At 39.0% G+C, this 26,851-nt stretch overlaps 1 protein-coding gene across 8 annotated transcripts in view; it reads left to right on the forward strand.

The window, feature by feature from the left end:
• Positions 1-26,851, forward strand: part of WRN (WRN RecQ like helicase) — a 128,245-nt gene that overhangs the window by 22,532 nt on the left and 78,862 nt on the right. For all 8 annotated transcript variants that reach the window (XM_061404415.1, XM_061404419.1, XM_061404413.1 and 5 more), the window contains 9 exons: positions 448-560; positions 8,641-8,783; positions 9,282-9,430; positions 10,187-10,336; positions 12,506-12,575; positions 19,552-19,666; positions 21,714-22,134; positions 23,790-23,870; positions 26,350-26,491. In XM_061404415.1, the coding sequence (XP_061260399.1) occupies positions 448-560; positions 8,641-8,783; positions 9,282-9,430; positions 10,187-10,336; positions 12,506-12,575; positions 19,552-19,666; positions 21,714-22,134; positions 23,790-23,870; positions 26,350-26,491 (1,384 nt within the window). The remainder of the gene's footprint in view (positions 1-447; positions 561-8,640; positions 8,784-9,281; positions 9,431-10,186; positions 10,337-12,505; positions 12,576-19,551; positions 19,667-21,713; positions 22,135-23,789; positions 23,871-26,349; positions 26,492-26,851) is intronic.

A 26,851-nucleotide genomic window follows, 5' to 3' on the forward strand; every position in this document is an offset into this window, starting at 1 on the left:
TTTTTATCTAGTTCACATGGCTGGCCTTGCCAATTTGTTCCAATTCAGATTGTAATTTAGACAGTATTTATTTTGGTGAATTTTTTTATGGTCAAGTGAATTTTAAGTCCTGATGGATTTAAGCTTCACCAACCAGTCTTCAATATTTTAAGGCAACATTATTGCATCTAGAATACTAATATAATTGCAGAAAAGTATTAACAAAATAAATGCTTTTATGAAAATAGGGTAGAAGTTTGCAAGTAAATTTGTTAGAAAAATAATTTTACAGTAGGTAGCTTCATCTTTGTTAAATTGTCCATATGACTCATTAATCTATAAAGCTTTAGTTGATAAAACTTAGAGCTATTAAGTTGCCATATTTCAGTGAATTTTATTATTTCAATGAATATTTATTATTTAATGTGACTTTTATTTGTGCCTTTTTGGAATTTTGTTTAACTCAAGGCATCTGTTCGGAAGAGTGTTTTGGAAGATCACCTGCCCTTCTTAGAATTCACTGGATCCACTGTGTACAGTTATGAAGCTAATGATTGTTCTTTGCTCTCAGAAGATATTAGGTAAAGATTTAAATTTCCAACTTTCATTTGAATTTGAACCCTTAGACTATAAGCCTTATGGTAGTATTTGTAAGTGTGCTGAGTTTTATAGTGGAGGTGTGTTTAGTACATAGTTATACATGTAAAATATCACTAATTCTACTTTTTAAATAAAAACTTAAAATTTCTGAATTAAATATGTAATGGCCCTGTTTGTTCATTAATAAACCTTTGTATTACTTTAGCTAATTTTTAATCTTTTCAATACTTAAGATATTATATATAGAATTACTGAACACACTAGTTTAGGAAAAACATGCAAAAGTTATTCAACCTCTAAAACGTCCCTTTCTATTTCATTAAACATACCAACATTGTAATATTGAATAGTGACTATGACTGTCTCTGTTGCATTTAATTAGCAACAATTATAGCAAATGATCCTTTAAAAGAACTTTAAAAATGATTATTAATATTTTTTAAATTGTCAAATTAGTTTTCTCTAATAATCCAGTCTGGACATCTTTTTCAGATGTTAGTTCTAAAAGGTCTTGTAGGTCTTCATAGAACCGTTCAACTTCAGCTTCTTCAGCGTTGCTGGTTGGGCATAGACTTGGATTACTGTGATAGTGAATGGTTTGCCTTGGAAACGAACAGAGATCATTCTGTCGTTTTTGAGATTGCGTCCAAGCACTGCATTTCGGACTCTTTTGTTGACCATGATGGCTACTCCATTTCTTCTAAGGGATTCCTGCCCACAGTAGTAGATATAATGGTCATCTGAGTTAAATTCACCCATTCCAGTCCATTTTAGTTCGCTGATTCCTCGAATGTCAGCGTTCAGTCTTGCCATCTCCTGTTTGACCACTTCCAATTTGCCTTGATTCATGGACCTAACATTCCCTGTTCCTATGCAGTATTGCTCTTTACAGCATCGGACCTTACTTCTATCACCAGTCACATCCACAGCTAGGTATTCTTTTTGCTTTGGCTGCATCCCTTCATTCTTTCTGCAGTTATTTCTCCACTGATCTCCAGTAGCATATTGGGCACCTACTGACCTGGGGAGTTCCTCTTTCAGTATCCTATCATTTTGCCTTTTCATACTGTTCATGGGGTTCTCAAGGCAAGAATACTGAAGTGGTTTGCCATTCCCTTCTCCAGTGGACCACATTCTGTCAGACCTGTCCACCATGACCCGCCCATCATGGGTGGCCCCACAGGCATGGCTTAGTTTCATTGAGTTAGACAAGGCTGTGGTCTGTGTGATTATTGACTAGTTTTCTGTGAATATGGTTTCAGAATGTCTACCCTCTGATGCCCTCTCGCAACACCTACCGTCTTACTTGGGTTTCTCTTACCTTGGACGTGGGGTATCTCTTCACGGCTGCTGCAGCAAAATGCAGCTGCTGCTCCTTACCTTGGACGAGGGGTATCTCCTCCCAGCTGCCCCTCCTGACCTGGAACGTGGAGTAACTCCTCTCGGCCCTCCTGCGCCCACACAGCCACTGCTCCTTGGACGTGGGGTTGCTCCTCTTGGCCTCCACCCCTGACCTCAGGCATGGGGTAGCTATGATAGGGGACTGTAACGCAAAAGTAGGAAGTCAGGAAACACCTGGGGCAACAGGCAAATTTGGCCTTGGAATACGGAATGAAGCAGGGCAAAGGTTAATAGAGTTTTGCCAAGAGAACACACTGGTCATAGCAAAAACCCTCTTCCAACAACACGAGAGAAGACTCTACACATGGACATTACCAGATGGACAACACCAAAATCAGATTGATTATATTCTTTGCAGTCAAATATGGAGAAACTCTATACAGTCAGCAAAAACAAGACCGGGAGCTGACTGTGGCTCAGATCATGAACTCCTTATTGCCAAATTCAGACTTAAATTGAAGAAAGTGGGGGAAACCACTAGACCATTCAGGTAGGACCTAAATCAAATCCCTTATGATTACACAGTGGAAGTGAGAAATAGATTTAAGGGGCTAGATCTGATAGATGGAGTGCTTGATGAACTATGGAATGAGGTTCGTGACACTGTAGAGGAGACAGGGATCAAGACCATCCCCATGGAAAAGAAATGCAAAAAAGCAAAATGGCTGTCTGGGGAGGCCTTACAAATAGCTGTGAAAAGAAGAGAAGTGAAAAGCAAAGGAGAAAAGGAAAAATATAAGCATCTGAATGCAGAGTTCCAAAGAATAGCAAGAAGAGATTAGAAAGCCTTCCTCAGCGATCAATGCAAAGAAATAGAGGAAAATAACAGAATGGGAAAGACTGAGATCTCTTCAAGAAAATTAGAGATACCAAGGGAACATTTCATGCAAAGATGGGCTCGATAAAGGACAGAAATGGTATGGACCTAACAGAAGCAGAAGATATTAAGAAGAGGTGGCAAGAATACACAGAAGAACTGTACAAAAAAGATCTTCCTGACTAAGATAATCACGATTATGTGATCACTGACCTAGAGCCAGACATCCTGGAATGTGAAGTCAAGTGGGCCTTAGAAAGCGTCACTATGAACAAAGCTAGTGGAGATGATGGAATTCCAGTTCAGCTATTTCAAATCCTGGAAGATGATGCTGTGAAAGTGCTGCACGCAATATGCCAGCAAATTTGGAAAACTCAGCAGTGGCCACAGGATTGGAAAGGATCAGTTTTCATTCCAATCCCAAAGAAAGGCAATGCCAAAGAATGCTAAAACTACCACACAATCGCACTCATCTCATACGCTAGTAAAGTAATGCTTAAAATTCTCCAAGCCAGGCTTCAGCAATATGTGAACAATGAACTTCCAGATGTTCAAGCTGGTTTTAGAAAAGGCAGAGGAACCAGAGATCAAATTGCCAACATCCAGTGGATCATGGAAAAAGCAAGAGAGTTCCAGAAAAACATCTATTTCTGCTTTATTGACTATGCCAAAGCCTTTGACTGTGTGGATCACGATAAACTGTGGAAAATTCTGAAAGAGATGGGAATACCAGACCACCTGACCTGCCTCTTGAGAAACCTGTATGCAGGTCAGGAAGCAACAGTTAGAACTGGACGTGGAACAACAGACTGGTTCCAGATAGGAAAAGGAGTACGTCAAGGCTGTATATTGCCACCCTGCTTATTTAACTTATATGCAGAGTACATCATGAGAAACGGGCTGGAGGAAGCACAAGCTGGAATCAAGATTGCCAGGAGAAATATCAATAACCTCAGATATGCAGATGACACCACCCTTATGGCAGCAAGTGAAGAGGAACTCAAAAGCCTATTGATGAAAGTGAAAGAGGAGAGTGAAAAAGTTGGCTTGAAGCTCAACATTCAGAAAACGAAGATCATGGCATCCGGTCCCATCACTTCATGGGAAATAGATGGGGAAACAGTGGAAACAGTGGCTGACTTTAGTTTTTGGGGCTCCAAAATCACTGCAGATGGTGACTGCAGCCATGAAATTAAAAGACGCTTACTCCTTGGTAGGACAGTTATGACCAACCTAGATAGCATATTGAAAAGCAGAGACATTTCTTTGCCAACAAAGGTCCGTCTAGTCAAGGCTATGGTTTTTCCATTGGTCATGTATGGATGTGAGAGTTGGACTGTTAAGAAAGCTGAGTGCTGAAGAATTGATGCTTTTGAGCTGTGGTGTTGGGGAAGACTCTTGAGAGTCCCTTGGACTGCAAGGAGATCCAACCGGTCCATTCTAAAGGAGATCAGTTCTGGATGTTGTTTTGAAGGACTGATGCTAAAGCTGAAACTCCAATACTTTGGCCACCTCATGCTTAGAGTTGACTCATTGGAAAGGAGTCTGATGCTGGGAGGGATTGGGGGCAGGAGGAGAAGGAGACGACAGAGGATGAGATGGCTGGATGGCATCACCGACTTGATGGACATGAGTTTAAGTGAACTCCGGGAGTTGGTGATGGACACGGAAGCCTGACATGCTACAATTCATGGGGTCACACAGAGTCGGACACAACTGAGACACTTAACTGAACTGAATAATCCAGTCTAAGACTCTTCAAACATTTTACAAGGAGAAGTAGTAGGAGATTCCTTCAAATCTTTGATGTTAATATACTTGTATATGTATATATTTTTAATTACAGTTTACATATTGGACTTCCGTGGTGTCTCAGACAGTAAAGAATCTACCTGTAATGTGGTAAACCTGGGTTCTTTCCCTGGGTTGGAAAGATCCCCTGGAGAAGGGAATGGCTACCCACTCCAGTATTCTTGCCTGGAGAATCTGCATGGACAGTGGAGCCTGGTGGGCTACAATCCATGGGGTTGCAAAGAGTCAGACGTGACTGAGTTTAGGACTAAGCATAAACATAGCACACATTGGCTTGAAAGAAGCAGAGGTAAGTTGTTTATTAATGGTCTCCTGGTAGATGTATTGTAGAAAGAGTGGTCAGGTGAGCTTACTCCCACTGTAGTTCACTGGCTTTTTTTGGGTCTCATGAAATAGAACTAAGTTTGTCTTACAGAGAAAATAAAATCTGTTGTTTATGATTATGTATTAACTCTGCAATGACAACCCACTCCAGTACTCTTGCCTGGAAAATCCCATGGACGGTGGAGCCTGGTAGGCTGCAGTCCATGGGGTCACTTAGAGTCGGGCACGACTGAGCGACTTCACTTTCACTTTTCACTTTCATGCATTGGAGAAGGAAATGGCAACGCACTCCAGTATTCTTGCCTGGAGAATCCCAAGGACAGAGGAGCCTGGTGGGCTGCTCTCTATGGGGTCGCACAGAGTTGGACACGACTGAAGCGACCTAGCAGCAGCAGCTACCGTCTTACCTTTAACAATGCTATAGTATGTCCTATCTGAAGGTAATAAGCCTAAGTGTCTTGAAGGGTGTAGTTCTGATGAATTGTGTTTTATGGAAGGTAAGCAAGTAGTTTGGTTTTTTTTTTTGCTTCACCTCATTCCAGGTTTTCAGCAATTTGATTATGATGTGCCTTTGTGTAGTGTGGTTTGTGTTTGTCTTGCTTGGGTGTTCAGTGAACTTCAAATGTGTTTTCTCTTACATCCTGTTTTTCTCTTTTGCCACTCTATATGCGTATAGGTTACATTGCTTAATACAGCAGCTGTGTTCTTGGTCATGAGCGTCTTTGTCTTTAAAATTTTTGATTCTTTTTTTCTCTGTGCTTGGGCTCTGTCTGCAAGTTCCCTTGTTTTTTTTTTTTTTTTTTTTATTTTTTATTCTGTAGTATCTGATCAGCTATTATGCCATCCTGTGAATTTAAAATCTTGTTGTATTTTTCATGCCTTGAAGCTCTATTTGTTTCTTTTTAAAAATACCTTCTATTTTGGCTCTTACCATATTCGTATTCATAAAAAGCAGAGACATTATTTTGCCAGCAAAGGTCCATCTAGTCCAGGCTGTGGTTTTTCCAGTAGTCATGTATGGAGATGAGAGTTGGACTATAGCGAAAGCTGAGCGCCGAAGAACTGATGCTTTTGAACTGTGGTTAGAGTAGACTCTTGAGAGTCCCTTGGATTGCAAGGAGATCCAACCAGTCCATCCTAAAGGAGATCAGTCCTGAGTGTTCATTGGAAGGACTGATGTTGAAGCTGAAACTCCAATACTTTGGCCACCTGCTGCAAAGAGCTGACTCATTTGAAAAGACCCTGATGCTGGGAAAGATTGAAGGTGGGAGGAGAAGGGGACGACAGAGGATGAAATGGTTGGATGGCATCACCGACTCAATGGACGTGAGTTTGGGTGAACTCCGGGAGTTGGTGATGGACAGGGAAGCCTGGCGTGCTGTGGTCCATGGGGTCGCAAAGAGTTGGACATGACTGAGCAACCGAACTGAACTGATATTCATGTTTTCTTTTAAATCTTTGAACATATTCAGCATATTTATAAAATAGCTGTGTTAATATACTCTTCTATTAATTCCATTATACTAATTATTTGTCTATTAAATGACTGTTATCCTGCTTATAAGTTATGCTTTCCTGTTTCTTTTCTCATGACTGACAATTTTTGATTAGATGTTATGATCTTACCTGGTTGAATGTTAGATTTTGTTGTCTTCCTTCAAAGAAAGGAGCTTTGCTTTGTTGGGCAGTAAAGTCACCTGAAAATCAGTTTTACACTTTGAGGCTTAGTTTTAACTTTTTTAGGCCAGATGTCAGTAGCCTTTATTCTGGGCATGATTTAGTCTGTAATGGGTGTGACCTTTCTGGAGTCTTTGGTGACTGCCCCAGGTGATCGAAACGAATCTCTCTACTCCAGTTTTGCAGAACTCGATGCCTCTTACCTCTGTATAAGCTGCAGGAGTTGTCCAGATTGCAGTTCCCTGGTTTTTCTTTGTCCAGCCTCGTAGTTTCTCTCTGTGCTTGCGTGTCGTTTCCTGCCTAGCTCCCTCCTCCCCAGGACTCTGGCAACACCTTCCAGCTGCTTCGCCTCTCTGGCTCTGAACTCTGTCCTCCCAATTCCGTGCTCTGCTGTGGACTCTCCTTCCTGTTCTGTTGTCTAGAATGTTCCAGGAGGAAATCTGGGGCAGCATTTGGGTTTACACTTGATTTCCTCCCCTCAGAGAGCATAGTCCTGTAGCTCCTGTTGTCCAGTGTCTGGAAACTCTTGTTTATGCATTTTGTTTAATCTCTATTGGTTCATGGGGGAAAGTTTTTACTGATCAGTGATATTTCATCTTAGCCCAAAACAGAGGTTGAGTTTTTAAAAATTTATGAAATAGGTTTTTCACTTTTAAAAACTATGAAGCAGACAGATATAAGCAATAATTTAACACGCACCCATAGTCCTTCCACTAGCTTTGTCAAACCTTAATCTTCCTTTTCTTCAAATCTTTATTAAGACAAAACAATAAAATACAGCTGAAGCCTCGTGTATGCTCTTTCTGATTCTCTTTTGCAGTCCTCTGAGTTAACTTCTATGATGAGTTCAGTGTTTAGTATTCCCTCACATATTTTCTATAATTTTCATAATTTAGTGTCCCCGTCAATATATATACTATTACTTTGCCCATTAAGAAACTTTAAAAATAATGCTATCAAACTCTGTGTATTCTTCCACTTGTCTTTTTCACTCAACACTTTATATTCTTGTGAATTTTTCTTTTTGGTTTGGTATGTGAAGTTCTATTTAAACTTTTATATAGTATTACGTTGTCTCAGTATATCATAATTTATTCACTCTCTTGTTGATGGAAATGTAGTGTTTCCATTTTTGCTAGTCAGAATAGTATTGCAATGAACATTCTTAAACATTTCTAATTATGCACATATAAGTTTCATATGTTTATGAGAAAGTCATGTCAGGTCATACAGTTCATACATCTTTAGCTAGATATCGTCAAGAGTTTTTTCCAAGAGGATTATCAGTTTAAAAATTCACCAGTATGTGAGTGGTCCCATTGGCAGCTTTCTTTATCAGCATTCAGTATTGTGGAGCTTTAATTTTTGTTAGTCAGATAGATGTGAAATTGTAAAGGTTCAATTTACATTTCTCTGACTTCAGAGGAGATTTTGTGCCTTCATGTATATATTTGAATGTATTGGCCATTTGGATTTCCTTTGGGGAATTACGTGCTCAGTCGGTCAGTTGTGTCCGACTCTCTATGACCCCATGGACAGTAGTAGCCCACCAGGCTTCTCTGTCTATGGAATTTTCCAGGCAAGAATAGTGGAGCAGGTTGCTGTTTGCTACTCCAGGGGATGATCTTCCCAATGCAGGGATTGAACCCCCATCTCTCGCGTTTCTTGCATTGGCACTCAGATTCTTTTCCACTACACCACCTGGGAAACCCTCTTCGGGGAATTACCTGTTCATATTCCCCCCCCCTCCCTTTTTTTAAACTGGATTATTTATCTTTTTTGTATTGACTTTTCAAGGAATTTTTTAGTATTGGGTTGGTGAAAAAGTTCATTTGGGTTTTTCTGTAACATCTTGTGGAAAAACCAGAATGAACTGTTTGGCTAACCCAATATTTTCTGACTTATCAGTTGTATGTATTACGATATCCTTTACAGTCTGTGGCTTGTCTTTTAACATGTTAAATGATGTCTTCAGTGATGCAGAAATTAAAATTTTAATTAAATAACTTATTTTATTTTCCCCCCTTTAGCATGAGTCTCTCTGATGGAGATGTGGTCGGATTTGACATCGAGTGGCCACCGTTCAAGAAAGGGACACTGAGCAGAGTGGCCCTCATTCAGCTGTGTGTGGCAGAGAGCAAGTGCTACTTGTTTCATATTTCTTCTATGTCAGGTTGGTATCTCTTGTATTTGTTTCATTTTTATATGGTAGATAATTGTATTATGTCAACTTTGTCCATATGAAATTAAGCTCTTGAATTAACGGGTGCCTCTCTCATCACCTTATATTTAAGTATTTATATTTTAAGTTTTCACTCATATCCCTGTTTTATGTAATTTTCATGTCATATCTGTCAGTCAATGATGATATTATTCCTGTTTCACAGGGTGGAGAACGAAAGTGCAGAGGGGCTAAATGTTAGTGATAATTTAGCATTTAAATTAGTTGTTTTTCTTGTCATTTATCAGTCAGGACTTTTTGCTTTAGGTGAAAAAAAAAGCTCTCAAAAACATTCAAGGTAAGTGTTGGTTTCTGAATTTAAACACAAATTTAAACATAAAATGTGTATGAAGTAGAACATAATAAATCTGTCATGTTTGATAGAACCTATGGAAATAAATATTATATATTATATAAATATTATATAAACATTAATATAAAAAATTATAGGTTTCCCTCAGGGACTAAAAATGTTGCTTGAAAATGAAGCAATTAAAAAGGCAGGTGTGGGAATTGAACAAGATCAGTGGAAACTTCTACGTGACTTTGATATCAACTTGAAGAGTATTGTGGAGCTGACAGATGTTGCCAATGAAAAGGTAGACATAATACATATATTATTTTCAGAATAAAAACAAAATAAATTTGTGTTTACAGAATGTCCCTTCTGACTGTTAGATATTTTTTTTGAGAGCATATTTTAAGCTACGTAATGTTTTTAGAAAAAAAGAAGTCCCTAATGCATGTCTCATAATGAAAACTTTCAGTTCTAATCGGTTGCCTTAGCAAATAGTTTCTTTAAGCAAGCACCCTCTCCCATATTTAGTACTGTTTCGCTTTGTTTTATATATTTGTGAATTTAATTATTATATTTAAAGTTTCTCTCTTTAACCCATCTATATCGATATCCCCTGTTTTTTTTTTGACGTGAACATAATGCAGCTTTTGTGGTGTGATCCTCTTAGTGGAAGTTTGACCATCATTTCCATGGCCCATATTTCATATATTTTATTAATGTAGTCATTTAAGTTACATTCTCACGTTAGCCAAGTGTTCATTTGGCTGAGAAGTAGGAAAATCACCAACCTATTCAACTTTTGTCCATGAATGATACTTTGACAGTCCTAGAATTTTAATACCTACATTGAGGAAATGATAGAATTACATTCTTGTAAGGTAGACTGCAAATGAGGTTTTTAGAGACTGGAAATCTACTAAGGACTATCTCTGCCTTATATTTTGGTGTAACATTTTCAACTTTACATGTGACATGGTCGTTTGGTATCGGTTAGAAATATCTGAGAATAAAAGGAAAGAAATAACTTCTCCTGAGTTGATTTTTCCATTATTTTTAGCTGAAATGTATAGAGACCTGGAGCCTCAATGGTTTGGTTAAATACCTCTTTGGTAAACAGCTTCTGAAAGACCGGTCTATCCGCTGTAGCGACTGGAGTAGGTTTCCCCTCACTGAGGACCAGAAAGTCTATGCAGCCACTGATGCTTATGTATGTACCAAAGATCTTTTTCAAAAATTAATTTTTATTAGAATACAGTTGCTTTACAATGTTATGTTAGTTTCTGCTGCTGCTGCTGCTAAGTCGCTTCAGTCGTGTCCGACTCTGTGTGACCCCATAGACGGCAGCCCACCAGGCTCCCCTGTCCCTGGGATTCTCCAGGCAAGAATACTGGAGTGGGTTGCCATTTCCTTCTCCATATGTTAGTGTCTACTGTATAGCAAATGAATCAGCCATACATATACACACATCCCCTCTTTTTTGAATTTCCCTCCCATTTAGGTCATCACAGAGCACTGAGTAGAGTTTCCTGTGCTCTACAGTAGGCTCTCATTAGTCATCTGTTTTATACTTAGTAACCATGAAATTAAAAGACGTGTGCTCTGTGGAAGAAAAGCTATGATGAACCTAGAAAGTGTATTAAAATGCAGAGATATCACTTTGCTAGCAAAGGTTCATGTAGTCAAAGCTATGGTTTTTCCAAAATAGTCATGTATGTATATGAGAGTTGGACCATAACGAAGGCTGAGCACTGAAGAATTGATGCTTTTGAATTATCAAAAGCTGGAGAAGACTCTTGAGAGTCCCTTGGATAGTGAGGAGATGAACCCAGTCAGTCCTAAAGGAAATCAATCCTGAATATTTATTGGAAGGACTGATGCTGAAGCTGAAGCTCTAGTACTTTGGCAACCTGATGCAAACAGCCGACTTGCTGGAAAAGGCGCTGATGCTGGGAAAGATTGAGGGCAGGAGAAGAAGGGGACGACAGAGGATGAAATGGTTGGATGGCATCACTAACTCAATGGACATGAGTTTGAACAAACTCTGGAAGATAGGGAAGTCTGGAATGCTATAGTCCATGGGGTCATAAACAGTCGGACACGACTTACCAACTGAGCAACAACAAATCAACACTGTATATATGTCAGTCTGAATCTTCATTCATCCCATCCCCCTCCTAAGATCTTTAGACTACGATCTATTTTCTAAACTTTATAATAAATTACCTTATAAAATTTTTATTGTATAAACTAAAATGTTTTAAGTCAGTTGGGCATTAAAAATGCTTAGGTAGAAATTTAGTGAAATTGTTAATTCTAAATATTAATTAGCAAGTATCAATAGATTGTAATGCTTGTTATTTTTATCATCATGAAGCAAAAATAATGTCCAATTTTTATGTGAAAAAAAATGAGTTCTTTGAAAACATGAGAGGACAGTAAGCTCAGACTGAATAAGCACAAATGGTGTTGATGATGTATTTGATTATAAGCCACTTCAGAATAAAAATAACTACAATGCAGTTTCTGTATCAAAACTGGCCTTATTTCTTACAGTTATATTTAAAATGCAGTAAAAATTTAGAAAATAGGCCCCACAATTAGCTCTCCACTGCTGTTAGTCAGATGATTTTTATAGTTACCTATTTGTACATAGTGAAATTAGGGCTTATCGATCTATCTATACATACATATGTATATATAGCACTCTTTTCTTTTTCCCTAAAAGTCTTATTTTATGGCCTAATAGACTTTTCCCCCCAAGCTTGTACTTTTATTTGTAGATTAATATCTTGTTTCTTTTCTTTGCATCTATTTTTAGAAATGGGAGCTGCTTTTATTTATAACCAGAAGAAAATTCATCTGTGTGGGGGAAATAAAAAGATAATTTTCCTTTATATTTTGTTTAAAATAGAAAACTTTTTGAGAACTAATCCAAGTTCTGTAGCATTTGTGAGTCATGAGAACTCTGTGTGACTTGATTGTTCCTATTTACAGTAGCGAGCTGGGGGACTGTGTATACACTGACCAGCGGCTCATAATGAGATGATGGGAAATGGACATCTGTATCATACGGTTGTCTCGTACTTGATTATATTTTGTTAGATTCCGTTTATAAGGTATTTGATTTTGGTACTTGCTCATAATACTGGAGGTTAAAATGAGAAAATTTTTATTTTAAAGCTGTGTCACTTTCTCCATTCTCACAATGGGTGTGGTGAGTAAATGAAGACAGTTAGATCTTTGTTTAACTTAAAGGGCTGCATTCAGCTTCTTGGCTGCTTTGGGAATCATTGTTTTTAATTTTTGTAAAGGTGAGGCATCAAATTTTATTTTGGTGATTTTAGCATACTGTTTTCACCTTTCTGTTTTCCTACAGGCTGGTTTCATCATTTATCAAAAATTAGCAAATTTGAGTGATCCTGTACAAATATTTGTCAAGAGTAAAGGTATGTTATGGTCTAAAAATAAAAGGTAAAATTTGAATTTGCTCATGTGTGAGGTTAAGCTCCAAAAGCACAAATTTTCTCACATGTGTATTTAGCATTATTACAGCGTGTTGGTTGTCTGAGGATCAGGATGAGGTCTGCTTGGCCAAAGCTTAGGGTTTCAAGCATGTTACTGTGTCAAAGCAGCACTTACTACTTATCCTTTGTAGCACTGCTGTTCATGAGGTTTCTAGAGTTGGGATTTTGTAGCTTGGAGAACATCAGTGATACAAACAGCCGCCTCTCAGCCTGGAGATTATACATCTTTGCTATAAATATTTGGGCTCCGTGGGTGGCACAGTTGGTAAAGATCTGCCTGCCAATGCAGGAGATGGGAGATTCGATCCCTTGGTCGAGAAGATGCCCTCGAGAGAAGGCAATGGCAGAAGGAAATGGCAACACACTCTAGTATTCTTGCCTGGAAAATTCCATGGATAGAGGAGTCTGGTGGGCTGCAGTCTGTGGGGTCACAAAGAATCAGACATGACTGAATGACTGAGCACAGAGTGCTCTGGTTTAAATTTCTAAATTTTCCCCAGGATGCGATAATTCTGTTTTTTCTGCTAAAAGAATGGCCACTTGCAGCTTTCAAGTTCGGCCCTCAGATCTCTTGCTAGGTCAGTGATGGCAGATCTGCTTATATAGTGTCACATAGGCCAGTGGCGGAATCCCAGCCACGTGACCTGGAATTTACTTGTTTCCTGTGTTTGGGAAGTGAGTGATGGCATAATACCTGTTTCACAGAGTAGCTGTTGAACTCATACTAAGCACCCATACTGATCTCTGTATAGTTGTTATTCTTGTAGCTTCCTTTTAGAGATTTTAAATAATTGTGTTTGTGAAGGTTTTAGTTAAATGAGGTGATTTTGCCAAACTTTTAAAAATATGGCATGACCTCCTTATAAAAAATTATATAATATCCTTCATAGCTATTATTGAGAAGGAATCCATACCCTCTGTGGGTGACCCTCCTTTACACGTTAAGGAAGATTTCTTATACTTTCTCTCGTTGGAAGGCCACATCTGTTGAGTGCCTGCTGGCTTTCTGTTGGCAGTTGTATGGTGGCTGGAAATTACCTTGATAACTGAGGCAGATGATATGTTTTTGAAGCTGGTGTAGAGAACAATATATAAGAGCTTATTTAACTCAGAATTCAACAGAGGGATTCGTGATTTTCTGATTTTGTAGTTTACAAGATTGCTTGTAGGTTACACTTGCTATTTTGTGTCTGATGAAAATGCTTCTGAGGACTGTAAGATATTTCTCAAGTAAAGTAGCATATGTTTTATAAGTTTTTATGGAAGTCCTGACTCCTGTCATTGCAATATTGCATTCTTTGACCCTCACTTTTATTCTCTGTTATGTTATTTGTTTAAGTGTGTTGTGACATCTGAAGGGAAATTACTTGACTAGGATTCCAGTGAATTATAACTAACATTACCATCCCTTTTTTTCCCTCCCTCCTTTCATCCCTCCTTCTTTCTTTCCTTTCTTCCTCCCTCCCTCCCTCCTTCTCTTCTTTCCTTCTTGTTACTAAACCAGCAGTGTCAACCTCACCTTTCTCAAATACAGACGTATATATAGATGATATTTTCAAATGATATTTTCAAAACTTTCGGTTTTTATTATGTTTTTTTTCTTTTACTAAAAAATAAAAGAAGATTAGAATCTAATATTATTCAGCCCGTTATAAATGGAGAGCCAGCAGTGAACAAGACAGGCATGGTCTGTCTCCTGAGGGGGGAAACCTACAGCTTTATGGGGATATAGGTGAACGCCAAAAACAAGGGCACTGTAGGAAGATGAGGCTTGTGATGTGGGGGAACAAGGTGTTATGGCTGGCATATAGAGGTGCCCAGTGAATATTTGGAGGTATTAGAGAATATTTTCTGGAAGAAGTGATGTTTATGGCAAGATCTTAAATATGAGCAGGAGTTAGCTGGCGGAAGACTAGAGGAGGAGTGTCAAAGGCACAGGCAATGGCAGCTGCCCAGTTTCAGGAGGAAGGGTGTCTAGGCAAGTGAGAGCAGTTTGGTACAGTCAGCTGTTGAACATGACAGGGTAAGGGATAGAGGAGAGGCAGGGGCTTTCATTTCCTCCTAAGAGCTGTTGAGAGTTTTAAACAAGAATGACATGCGTTACATTAAAAAAAGTAGAACTTGGGCTGTGAAGCAGAATATTGATTCTGGACGGCAAGGGTCACAGTGTGAGACCTGTTAGGGTGATGTGCCCATAATCCAAGTGAAAGGTGATGGTGACGTGGCTTGGCTTGGTTGCATTGTGAAAGGAGAGAAGTGGATAATGCAAAGTACATTTAACAGAGCAGTAGAATCAACAGGATTTAATGTGACGGTGTGAGCCACGTGCACGGATCAGTCCTGTGTTGTCAGCGTGAGCATCAGGGTTGAGAAACATTGAGGGCAAGGAGTCAGATTTGGGGTCAAGGGGTTGTACAGTTGATTCTAGACACGTTAATGGAAGGAAGCCTGCGAAATAGCAAAGTGGAGGTGGTGGCCAGTAGGCTCTTAGATATACAGCCTGTTAACTCAGAGGATGATTGGAGTTAAAGAATTAGGAGTTTTAGGTAAAGAACTGGGGCTAAGAGTCTCAAGGAACTCTCAGTATTCCATGTTTGCATGAGGAGGGGAACCTAGAGGAGTTGCCGTGGGCATGGAGGGAAATGAGGAGGTGGACGTGCGGCAGGCCAAGTAAAGGACATGTGTTACAGAGGAGGGCGTTACCCACTGTTTAAATTTTCTTGCGAGTTTGAGAAACTGAGGACTTAGAGTTAGTTCTTGGGTTTGGCAATGTGGCAGTCGTTGGTAACCTTTTACTACAGCCGCTTTGGTAGACTGGGTGACAAAAGACTGTATTGAGGGGACAGTGGTCATTGGGACGCAAGAAAGGGAGGGAGGCTTGGGTACCGTGAAGGTCCCATAACTGGAGCCAGAATGGAGTAGTGGAATGACGTGTGTGGAAATTGCATTAGCGTGAGTAGAGGCCTGCGATCTAAGGAAAGTGAGAAAGCACCTGTAAACATTTTTTTTTTTGGTAAAGAAGCTTGGTTCAGAAAGGGACTATTTATTCATTTATTCATGTAGCAGATTTGTTGGAGGTTTATTAGGCATCAGGCACTGTACCACTTGCTGAGGAAAGTGCACTGAACCAAACAGACCAAACCTTCACTTTGTGTGTCTGAGTGATGGAATGAGCCACGTGGATGCCCGAAGGGAGAACATAGAAGGCGTGAGGGGAAGAGAGAGCAAAGCTGTGAGGGACGGTGAGTGTAACCGAGATGAAATGAACAAGGGTGAGAGGAGTCGGAAATGAGGCCAGAAAGGTAGCTTGGGCCAGATCATTTGGGGCTTATAGGCTGTGAATCTGACTTCATATTTTATTAATTAAATACAAGGATGAGTGATGGGAAATACTTTAAGGATTTGGAGTAGCAGCATGATGTGATTAAATATTTATCTCAAAAGGATTTTTCTGGCTGCTACAGGAGGGTGAGTATTTAGGCAGGGAAATCGCTTTGGAGGCTATTATAATAATCCAAGCAAGAGATGATTGGATTGAGCTGGTGGCAGCAGAGGGGGTGAGAAGCGGTAGATATGTATATATTTGCTGATGAATTCTCTGTGGGGAGTGAGACATAAAGGTGTTTTGGTTGGATCCACTGAGCGAATGCAAGGGTCAGTCACAGTGAAAGATAATGAGAAGAGCAGGTTTGGGTAAGAAAAATCTGGATTCCAGTTTTGGTCACTTCCCAGATGGCTCAGTGGTAAAAGAAACCTGCAATGCAGGAGACACCGGTTTGACCCCTGGGTCGGGAAGATCCCCGGAGGGGAAAATGGCAACCCACAGAGGAGCCTGACGGGCTATAGTCCATGAGGTCGCAAAGAGCTGGGCACGACTGAGTGACTGAGAACACATCTGTGCTAAGTTTTAGATGTTTATCATCACCCAAGGAGATATCTTAGTTGGGAACGTGATTCTGGAGTTTGGAGGGAAGACAGGTTGGAGCTGTAACTTTGTCGTCAGTATACAGATGGCAGTTAAGCTTGAGAAGATAAAATAGGAAGCGAGTGGAATAAAGAATAGAAGAGGCCCACATATTAGCATCAAGGGCACACCAGCCTCTAGAGGTCAGGAAGACATGGAGAGTATAGCGAAGAGGCCTGTGAAGGGGTGGTGATGAAGGAGGAAGCATAGGAGGGGCAGTGTTCAGAAGCCAGCCAATGCTGTGAGCTGGAGCAAGTTATCAACTGTTTTAAATGCCTCTGAGAGTTTGAGATGTTGCTGTTGTTGTTCAGTCACTCAAGTTGTGTCCAACTCTTTTCGACCCCATGGACTTCAGCATGCCAGGCTTTCCTGTCCTTCACTATCTCCCGGAGTTTGCTCAAACTCAAGTCCATTGAGAAGGTGATGCCATCCAACCATCTCATCCTCTGTCGTCCCCTTCTCCTCTTGCCCTCAGTCTTTCCCATCATCAGGGTCTTTTCCAGTGAGTCGGCTATTCACATCAGGTGGCTAAAGTATTGGAGCTTCAGCTTCAGCATCAGTCCTTCCAGTGAACATTCCAATGAAAGAGTGAGATGAACCACTTGGATGAACAGATTTGGCTATGTGGAGGCCATTGTAACCTTTCCATGAACAGCTTTTGGAAAAAGCTCAGTGGCAGGCAGACAGCTTAGGAGAAAATGGCATTAGAAAGTTGAAGACAGTGAGTGTGGACCGCTCTTTCTTTCAAGGAATTTTGCTGTAAATGGGAGTTGTGATACGAATTAGCAATTAGCAGATTGGTGGCCGGAAGATGAGATAGTTCTCTTTTTATTTCTGTTTTCTTAGTGAAGTAAGAGATGAAGTTGTTCTCTGACTAAAAGGAGGGACAAGTGTTGGAGGTGTTGGAAGCATGAAGAGAAAGAAAGAAGTATGATACAGTCCTCTTGAGAGTGGGAAAGTGGGAAATGTAGAATAACTAACAGTCATTACTGAGGGTCCATGGGGTGTGTGCATGAATTGAAAGCAAAATATCACCCTCGTAACTGTGGTTTATTTTCGACTGTAGTCAGCTGCTTGGGTATGGGCATCAAGTATGTGCCATGGAAGAAGGAAGGAACAAAAGAGTTGAGTCCACAGGAGCGAATGGTTAATATGGGTAAGGGAGGAGAGTAAGGCATGGGGGTGTGGGGAGCGGCGAGAAGAAGAATGGGTGAGGAAAAGGCAGGAGGTCAGTGGGCTTGGTTCTGAAAATGCAAGAACTGTTGTATTGCAGAAGTCATGCTGGTGTTCAGAGGACGGAATGCTTGCAGTTGGCATTTTGGAAGTGATGACTTTATTGACAATTTTAAGATCAAGGGTATGGTTATGGGCTTCCCTGGTAGCTCACATGAGATATAAAGAATCCACCTGCAATGCAGGAGACCCCGGTTTGATTCCTGGGTCAGAAGATTCCCTGGAGGAGGGGAGGACAACCCACTCCAGTATTCTTGGGCTTCCTTGGTGGCTCAGACGGTAAAGCATTCGCCTGCAATGTAGGAGACCTGGGTTCGATCCCTGGGTTGGGAAGATCCCCTGGAGGAGGGCATGGCAACCCACTCCAGTTTTCTTGCCTGGAGAATCCCCATGGGCAGAGGAGCCTGGCCATCTACAGTCCATGGGATTGCAAAGAGGCAGACACAACTGAGTGACTAAGCACGGCACATGGTTATGGGAAGGGTGGCTGAGACCAGTTGAGGAAAAGATGGCTGGAAATGGAGGGATTGAGGAACTGAAAAGGCCACATTCTTAGGCAGAGAGTTTCTGTGAATGTCGAAATCACTAGGAGTTATCACAGAAATAGAAGGAAGAAAGAGACAGTGAACCAAGTGCTGAAATCTTCAGTGATGTGATTTTGAGATCACAAGATAACTGCACCTAGTAGGAATAGCTGATGATGTAATCCAATGTCCAGTGCTTCAGAGAAGCTGGACTTGTTGAAGGACACAAGAAGTGGTGATGAAGGGTAGAAATCGTAAGCAGGGGAGGGGTTTGGGAAAGTGGGCAAGTTAGGTGGTGTTGGCAGAGACACTATCTCATTCATTTAGACAGAATGAAGCTGAAAGTTCGGAAGGTGATCACTTATGAATGAGAAAGGCTTGCATTTTATTTTGTGATGACTGGTAATGAGGACAGTGAGGAGTATCTGTCGGGTAAGGTTATTGCTTACCAAGCTGTTTTAGTAAGTAGCGTCCCATATGGTGGTGTGTTGGTTTCTGATGTTGAAACAGTGCAGGTGAGATCAGAGTCTCATTTCTACCTTCACCTTCTGCCAAGGTTGAGAACCACTGGGTTGTAAGATGTATGAATGCAGATCAGTTAGAATTTAGTCTAAAATTTTAAAGAATGGAAATTTGGAAGGGAAATAAAGTGATTGAGGTGATTTTGGGATAGGTTAAGGAAGTCTTCTTGTTGCAGTTCATTTAAAGAAACAATGAAAATTTAAGCCCTAATAGTGTTCTTGCCACCCAATTCCAGTACTCTTGCCTGGAGAATCCCATGGATGGAGGAGCCTGGTAGGCTACAGTCCATGGGGTCGCTAAGAGTTGGACACGACTGAGCGACTTCACTTTCACTTATCACTTTCATGCATTGGAGAAGGAAATGGCAACCCACTCCAGTGTTCTTGCCTGGAGAATCCCAGGGACGAGGAAGCCTGGTGGGCTGCCGTCTATGGGGTCGCACAGAGTCAGACACGACTGACGTGACTTAGCAGCAGCAGGAGCAGCGGGGTTCTTGGCTGGAGAATCCCAGGGACGGCGGAGCCTGGTGGGCTGCCGTCTATGGGGTCTCACAGAGTCAGACACGACTGAAGTGACTTAGCAGTAGCAGCAACAGTGTTTAAATAAATATCTTTGCTTTGTAATTTGAAAATTAGTAATGATTCTTTTATTCCAGAGGAGGAAATACTACCTAGTGATGTGAAAAAACAATTGACTTCGATCTCCAAGGAGATGATGGATCTGGCTGAGCATCTTCCTGATACTTTTGGAAAACTGGAAAATCCACAGAGGTTAAATGTTTCTGTTTTTTTTTTTTTTTAATAAATTCTGTTTGTTCTTATTGCATTTTTCTAAATACAGTAAAGAAGTTCATTAGGGTGGACTCATAAATTTGCTTGAATACATGCACACAGACTGATGTATAAATTTAATAAATCTCTTCTAATTGTGAAATTGTGCACAAAAGTTGGAGGCTTCTCTGCTTTGTAGGATACTTTACGAAGCGAAGCCAAATAAAACTTAAGTTCATTTGAAGGAAACATTGAAGATTCACAGTGTTCTTTTTCTTTCTGTTAATGGGCATTTTTCATTTAATTATATTTATAATTTGATTACTTGAAATCAGTAAATAGGAGCAACTTTTAAACCTGTAACCTCATTTTTCTGGTTATTAAGTGATTATTATATGAGAATTCTATCTAATCAGTAGACTATTAAAACAAGAGGCATTTAGATTTTAAAGAGTGTTTTATGTAGCTGAAGCATTGAAAAAAAAGTGAAAGTGTTAGTTGCTTAGTCATGTCCACATGGACTGTAGCCCACTATGCTCCTCTGTCCATGGAATTCTCCAGGCAAGAATACTGAAGTGGATTGCCATTCCCTTCTCTAGGGAGTCTTCCTGACCCAGGGATCGAACCCAGGTCTCCTGCATTGCAGGCAGATTCTTTACGGTCTGAGCCAAGCATTAGATAACTTTTGATATTTGAATTGACAGGTATTGGACTACTGGTTGTTGTTGTTCAGTTGCTCAGTTGTGTCCGACCCTTTTGCGCCTCCATGGACTGTAGCTCCCAGTAGCTACTTCTTGGAATCTGGCTTTGCTCTGTCCTTAATGGATGAATGACTCCCTTATAAAACCTCTAGAAACAGGAGTACTCTTGAACAGTGATTGAATATAACATGGTAATACAATTTTGAGGCTAAAATCCTTTGTAGAAATGTGAAGCAGTTAATTGAAATAGAATTCTGACTCTGAAAAAAATGCAATGTTAATGTATTCTTTTTTGGATGAGGTTTGTGATATATTTTGATAGATTTCAAAGTATGAGATAGAAATTCAGCTCTTTATCAAAGTAATTTTCCTCCTGGCAATTTGTTTTAGTAGTTGCTATGTAACTTTGAGAATATCTGAAATAAGTAACTGTCAAATGGGGAAAGGCACTAATAAAGCTATTTCATATTCATTTTTACATTTTTCCCTCCATGAAAGAATGCCATTTATATGAAAAATTACTATTCACATGCATTTCAGGTTTCTTTCTAGGAATTAAAATAACTATTGAGTATAAATTACATGTGCTTAATACTTTGCTTTATAATATCAAAGCTAAGTAGGTTTTCTTAAATTTTGAGAATGGGCAATATTGGATTCATTTTTTTTTTAAATTGGAATATAATTGTTTTACAATGTATTGTTAGTTTCTGCTATACAACAACATGAGTCACATATATCTCCTCCCTCTTAAGCCTCCCTCCCACCTCCCTGGATTCATTTTTAATAAAGGTAGATCTTATAAACTTTTAGTGGGTCAAAACAAGAACTAGTTAAGATCTTTTATTCCAGATTCTCTGTAACAAGTCTATGCTGTTGCTTCACTTATTTAGATACATCTCTGAACTAGGGTAGAACAAAAGAGATCTGTGAATAGCCAAAACACATGCCATAAGCATGAATTCACATCCACTTAACTGCAGTTCCGGTGGAGTGCATGAGGCCGCATTCAGGGCATATTTGCTTTGCATTTATGACATAGTTTGACAAGCTTGGATGAATGCTTAACATGAAAATCAAGAATGGATAAGGAGTGACACCATAAACAATTAGTTTGGGGCCAAACACTCCTGACACTTAGTAAGCATGCAGGTTAGGTGTTGAGTGTAGAAGTACCTTGCTGTACTAGCGAGGAGCCCAGAAACTATAAGCATGAAGGGTATGAAGAGTGACTTTAATCCAGTGTGTCCTTTAAGTGAAGATCTTCTTATTAAAAAGCATTAAAACTTGTCCTTAGAGTTAACACAATTAAAGTTGAATTCACCTTTCTTAAATTTTTTTTTTAGGGTTTCCCTACTATTGAAGAATATTTCAGAAAATCTGTATTCATTGAGGATGATGATGTTTGGCTCCCCTGAGAAGGAACTGAGACCCAGCGATAACTTTGACTTATTACCACTGGAAGAGCCAACTGCTGGTGAAGCACAAGAGAAACAAATTAGAGCACATAACATTTTTCCTGAAGTTGAAGATGAGGCATGGGATGCAACACCTGATGGTTTAATTGAACATGATGGAGAAAAGGTACTTGGAAATCAAATGAAACAAGAAGATGGATTTGAAGATGAACTGGAAGGCAAGAAGTTGGAAGAGAATACAGAAAGAAATTGTTTGATGTCATTAGATGTTACAGAAGAGGAACTCCAACTTTGGGAACAACAGGCTGAGGAAAAGCGTCTTACTGATGTTACTTGCACATCTCCTGAGGTACTGAATACAGTAAAGAGCAAACAGTTTTCATTCATGAAGGTGGTTGGCTGATTTTTTTCTATATATGGGCAGATAGTAAATATTTTAGGCTTTGCAGACCACCTGGTTTCTGCCCAGTTTTGCCAGTTTGGTGTGAAAGCAGCTGTAGACCAGCAGCCTATCTGTATTTTAATAAAACTTTATTTACAAAAGCAAAAAAGTGGGCTGGATTTGGCTTGTGAGCTGTTGTTTGCTACTCCTGACTTAGTATGATCAACAGCATTTTATAGTGGAAAGATTTTTAGTGTCAGTACACATTTGTTATCATTTGCTAAGCATATCCGGAGAAGGCAATGGCACCCCACTCCAGTACTCTTGCCTGGAAAATCCCATGGACGGAGGAGCCTGGTAGGGCGCAGTCCATGGGGTTGCTAAGAGTCGGACAAGACTCAGCGACTTCACTTTCACTTTTTACTTTCATGCACTGGAGAAGGAAATGGCAACCCGCTCCAGTGTTCTTGCCTGGAGAATCCCAGGGACGGGGGAGCCTTGTGGGCTGCCGTCTATGGGGTCGCACAGAGTTGGACACGACTGAAGCGACTTAGCAGAAGCTAAGCATATGATATTTCTCCTGCTTTTTAACCTACTATATACCTCTTCTTTTTGTAGATCCCTGGATACCTACCAGAGTTTACTTTTCCAAACGTGATTCTTGAGGGTAGTTTTGTTTCCTCATATGGGTTTTCTTTACTTGATATTCTGAGAGGGTTTCTATTAAACCCGTATTTTTACTTGACACACATCTTTTACCCCATTTACTGCCATTTTTTATTGTGTAATAATTATTAGCATTTAAAAAATTCATGAGACCCCATTTAAAAAATAAAAGAATAAGACTTATTTTAAGATCTTTTTTAAAGATCTTAATTAAGTCTATACTTCCTTTTCCTATTTCCAGTTTAAATTTTAGACTTTTTTGGGGTCCTTCTGTATTTCTTTGGTGGGTTTCTTTCATACAAATTACTATCATTGGACATTTGCTTTGTAAGGATTGCCAGACTATTGTAGTTTCTTCATATCTCCACATTGGCAATAGCTGAATAATTATCTGACACTATTTTTCGAATACCTGTAGATGCTATTTGTAAAATATCAATTTATTTAAAGGTATTATTAGTCATTGTAACTTGCTGTGATCTTTTAAAAATCAGTGTCTATAAGAGAACAAGTATAGTTCCTGGCTTTGTACAGAATTTCTCAATATTGCGAAGAGGTTCCTGTACTCAAAAAGTTTGGGAACCACAGTTTGGGCTTTTTTTAAACTATAAATGAATTTGTCATTTGTACTTTCATTTAGAGACTGTGGACTATCACAAGCTTGTTTATCTATCTTGTTTATTAGGTAAACAGGTTAGGTAGTTTTTCTCTTTTTATTTGCTTCTTTGTTTCTACATTTATTCCTCCTTCTCTTCTTCCTTCCTACCATCCTCTTTCCCTTCCTTTCTATCTACCTGTCACATAAATATATAAATATATATTATACATTTATTAGTGAAGAATAGGAGGTGGTCTAAAGATATTTAGTGTAAAGGAACTTTATTTTGTAGAGAAGAGGGTATTGAGTCAATTATACTGGAAACTAATGTTTGACATACTTTTTTTTTTTTTTAAAGCATTCATCTTCCAAGGATAATGAAGAGGATCTATCTTACATAATTGAGAGTGATGAAGATTTAGAAATGGAGATGCTTAAGGTATGTTTACCATTACAGAAAATTACTTCTAGTTCTTTACAGTGGACATTAATTCAGTAAAATATTGCCTGATTCTAAACTGGTCCTACCACAGTGAGATTGCTGTCACTTATGTAGCATTAGATTTTGTTTTCCTTTTCATATTTCTCTATGTCTTTGTACGGCCTGTGCATAATGTATTAGCAGTAGTGATGTAGAAGTTGTTAGGCAGTTAGTGTAGGAACTCTGAGACCTTGGCCTGTTTTAATAAGTATCCCACTCCATTAAACTAAGCCTATTTCCTTTGTCCCAAATTCCTGGCTCTTAGAGGGAATTTGATAAATTATCAGCACTCAGATCCAGGAAGGATCTGATTAACTAATTAATTTGTGTTCCATATGCCTGAGGGAAAAACAACTGGTGATCATTAATCTTTAGTGCATACATCTGGTCCATTGTAAAATGGCTGGGAGTCATGAGAAATGGTTGCATATGGTAACTTAATGTCTAAGAAAACTAAGAATCCAAGGATCAAAAGAAGCCATAAAGATGTCAAGTGAAACGTTGTGGTCTTTACGCTGATTGGTTAGAAACAACATATGTTAAAAGTAAGAACCAATCAAAAGTGTACAAATCATTATGAGTAGGGATATAAACTGCTGTTAAGTCCCACCTTTGTGGGAACTTAACCCCCTCTCAGCGTCTATCCTGAGAGCTTTGTACTTTCTTTCTGAAATAAATCCTGTTTGCTTGCTACTGTGAGTGTTCTGAGTGTTCACGAAGTTCATTCTTTGGCTCTGTGAGTAGGAACTCGGATTCTCATTTCCGTAGTATACTAATTAGGTCACTTTTTCTTTTAATCTTTTCCTGGAACGTGAGTAGTGGTTCAGCTCTCCAGTATTGAAACAGGTTTCTCTTTCCTCCTATCCATGTGTGTCCACTTTTATTTGGAAGTTCTGTTTTTATACATTCCATCTTCTTTACTTTGGTTTTATTTGCTGTGGATGTTTTCTTTTATACATAATTTTCTAATGTTTTAAGTGATTCAGTTTTCCCCTATTACCAAGTTGAAAATAGTATTTTATAATTTATGTATAGTCTACTTCTTCACCTGACCTCCAGTTTCTTCATCAAATCTTATGAATCAAGGATGGACAATTAGAAAGAAAAGCCTAAACTTAGCTAAATTAAGGGAAAATGAAGAAAAACATGGAAGTTCACCATTATGCATACTTTTTAGTTCTCATCTTTAGGTCAGTGTGATTTTTCTTTTTATGAAATGAGATTTAAGTTCCTGATTCTTTGAATTTGAGTCAGTGTACTGGGTAGTGATAGGAATGTGGATTCTGAATGTGAATGTGGGTTTAAAGTCTAACTTCTCCCTTAATTAGCTAGGTGACTTTGGGCATGTTTCTTAGCTTTTTGATACTCTATTAACAGTTGTATTTATTATTAAGGTGTTACTTGTAAAGGGTTTAACTAAAGAGCCTGGCATTTCCTAAGTGTAATAAATATAACAGTAATAAAAGGATATAAATACTAAATCATATGCCTTTATTGATGAGCCATTTCTCTGAAGAGTCCTATTAAAGTAGTGGATTTATAGGATACTTGCAGACTTCTGCAAATTTATGTTATATATTGAACCTCTTAGAAGGCAACTTGGGTGCACAGATAAAAGTACTTTTTTTTACAAGTATGTTTGTTGACTGGAATAAAAAAAAAGTGAAAGAATCTCTTTTTTTCCCCTTTTAAAGGCCTGAAACAAATACTTTTTAAAAAACCTTTTAAGTCAGACTTACTGAATAGAAGTTTTAATACAAAGAGAAAATGACAACTGTGGTTTAATAATTCTTCTTGTTATTTCTCATTAAGAAATTTTACAGATGAAACAATTTTGAAATACCTGCAGATTCATTAAACAGATAATCTTCATTTAGAGGAGGAAATCAGATACCAAGCCGACATGAAAGCATTTGTTTTACATTTGTAATATTCCTTTCCTAAAATTATTTCAGTGTTTTTGTTGTTGCTTTGACAACTCCAGAAACACATTTATTGTTGGCTTGTAGTTTAAACTTTATGCTTCCTCAAAAATAATGTTGCTGACACATGATACAGAGAAACTCATTACAAGAATCACATTAAAACCCACATTTACAACTTGGGAATTGGAAGCATTGAAGTATGATAAAGAAAAAAATGTTTTAAATAATCTAAATGCAAAATTTATGAAAACTTTCCCTAGGGCCAGTTCATTGTATGCTATTAATGAACCCTGTTTGTGCTGGCAGTATTCCATCTTTGGCCTTATGCCTGAGAAGCCATTCTTGAGCACATATTTAAACAGGAGCACACATGTTCTTTTGTGGTACTGCTTGTGCATCTGCCAGCTTTGAACAAAATTGTAGGCTCTGTTAATAATACTCCTTTTGTGTTTGCTGAAAAAGATGCAGCACTCTCAATGCTTTTGCTTTGAAAAATTCTTTTAAATGTTCAGTCTTTAGAAAACCTCAAAAGTGGCATGGTAGATCCAAATCATTCAAAATGCATAGAAATGGAAAAAAATCTAGATCTTCCTTCTGAAGAAGATGATGAAGATGAGAACGAAGCTGTTGAAGAAGAAAAAGAAGCTGATGAAGGTAAGCAGTGTCCTGTGTTTGAACTGACTCCTCTCTGATACCTATCACTGATTTTAATTTAGGTTTTAATTTTAGACATTTTGGACATCAAGGATTCTGTGGCATGTAGTTAATTAGGCCCTGAAAACTTGTCATTAAATCCTATGGTGCTTTGGTCTTCATAAAGGACAGTCATACTACTTAGAAAAGTAAGTAATAAAAGTGTTGTGTCATTTGGTGAACATGGTGACGTGAAACGAAAAGTTTCCTGAATTTTATGTTTTGTCAAAAACGATAAAAAATCATGTAATAAGAAGCAGGGGCTTGCCCGATGGCTCAGCGGTAAAGAATCTACCTGCGATGATGGAGACAGAGGAGACA

Source organism: Bos javanicus, chromosome 27 (genome assembly GCF_032452875.1).
Source record: "Bos javanicus breed banteng chromosome 27, ARS-OSU_banteng_1.0, whole genome shotgun sequence".
Taxonomy (NCBI): Eukaryota; Metazoa; Chordata; class Mammalia; order Artiodactyla; family Bovidae; genus Bos; species Bos javanicus.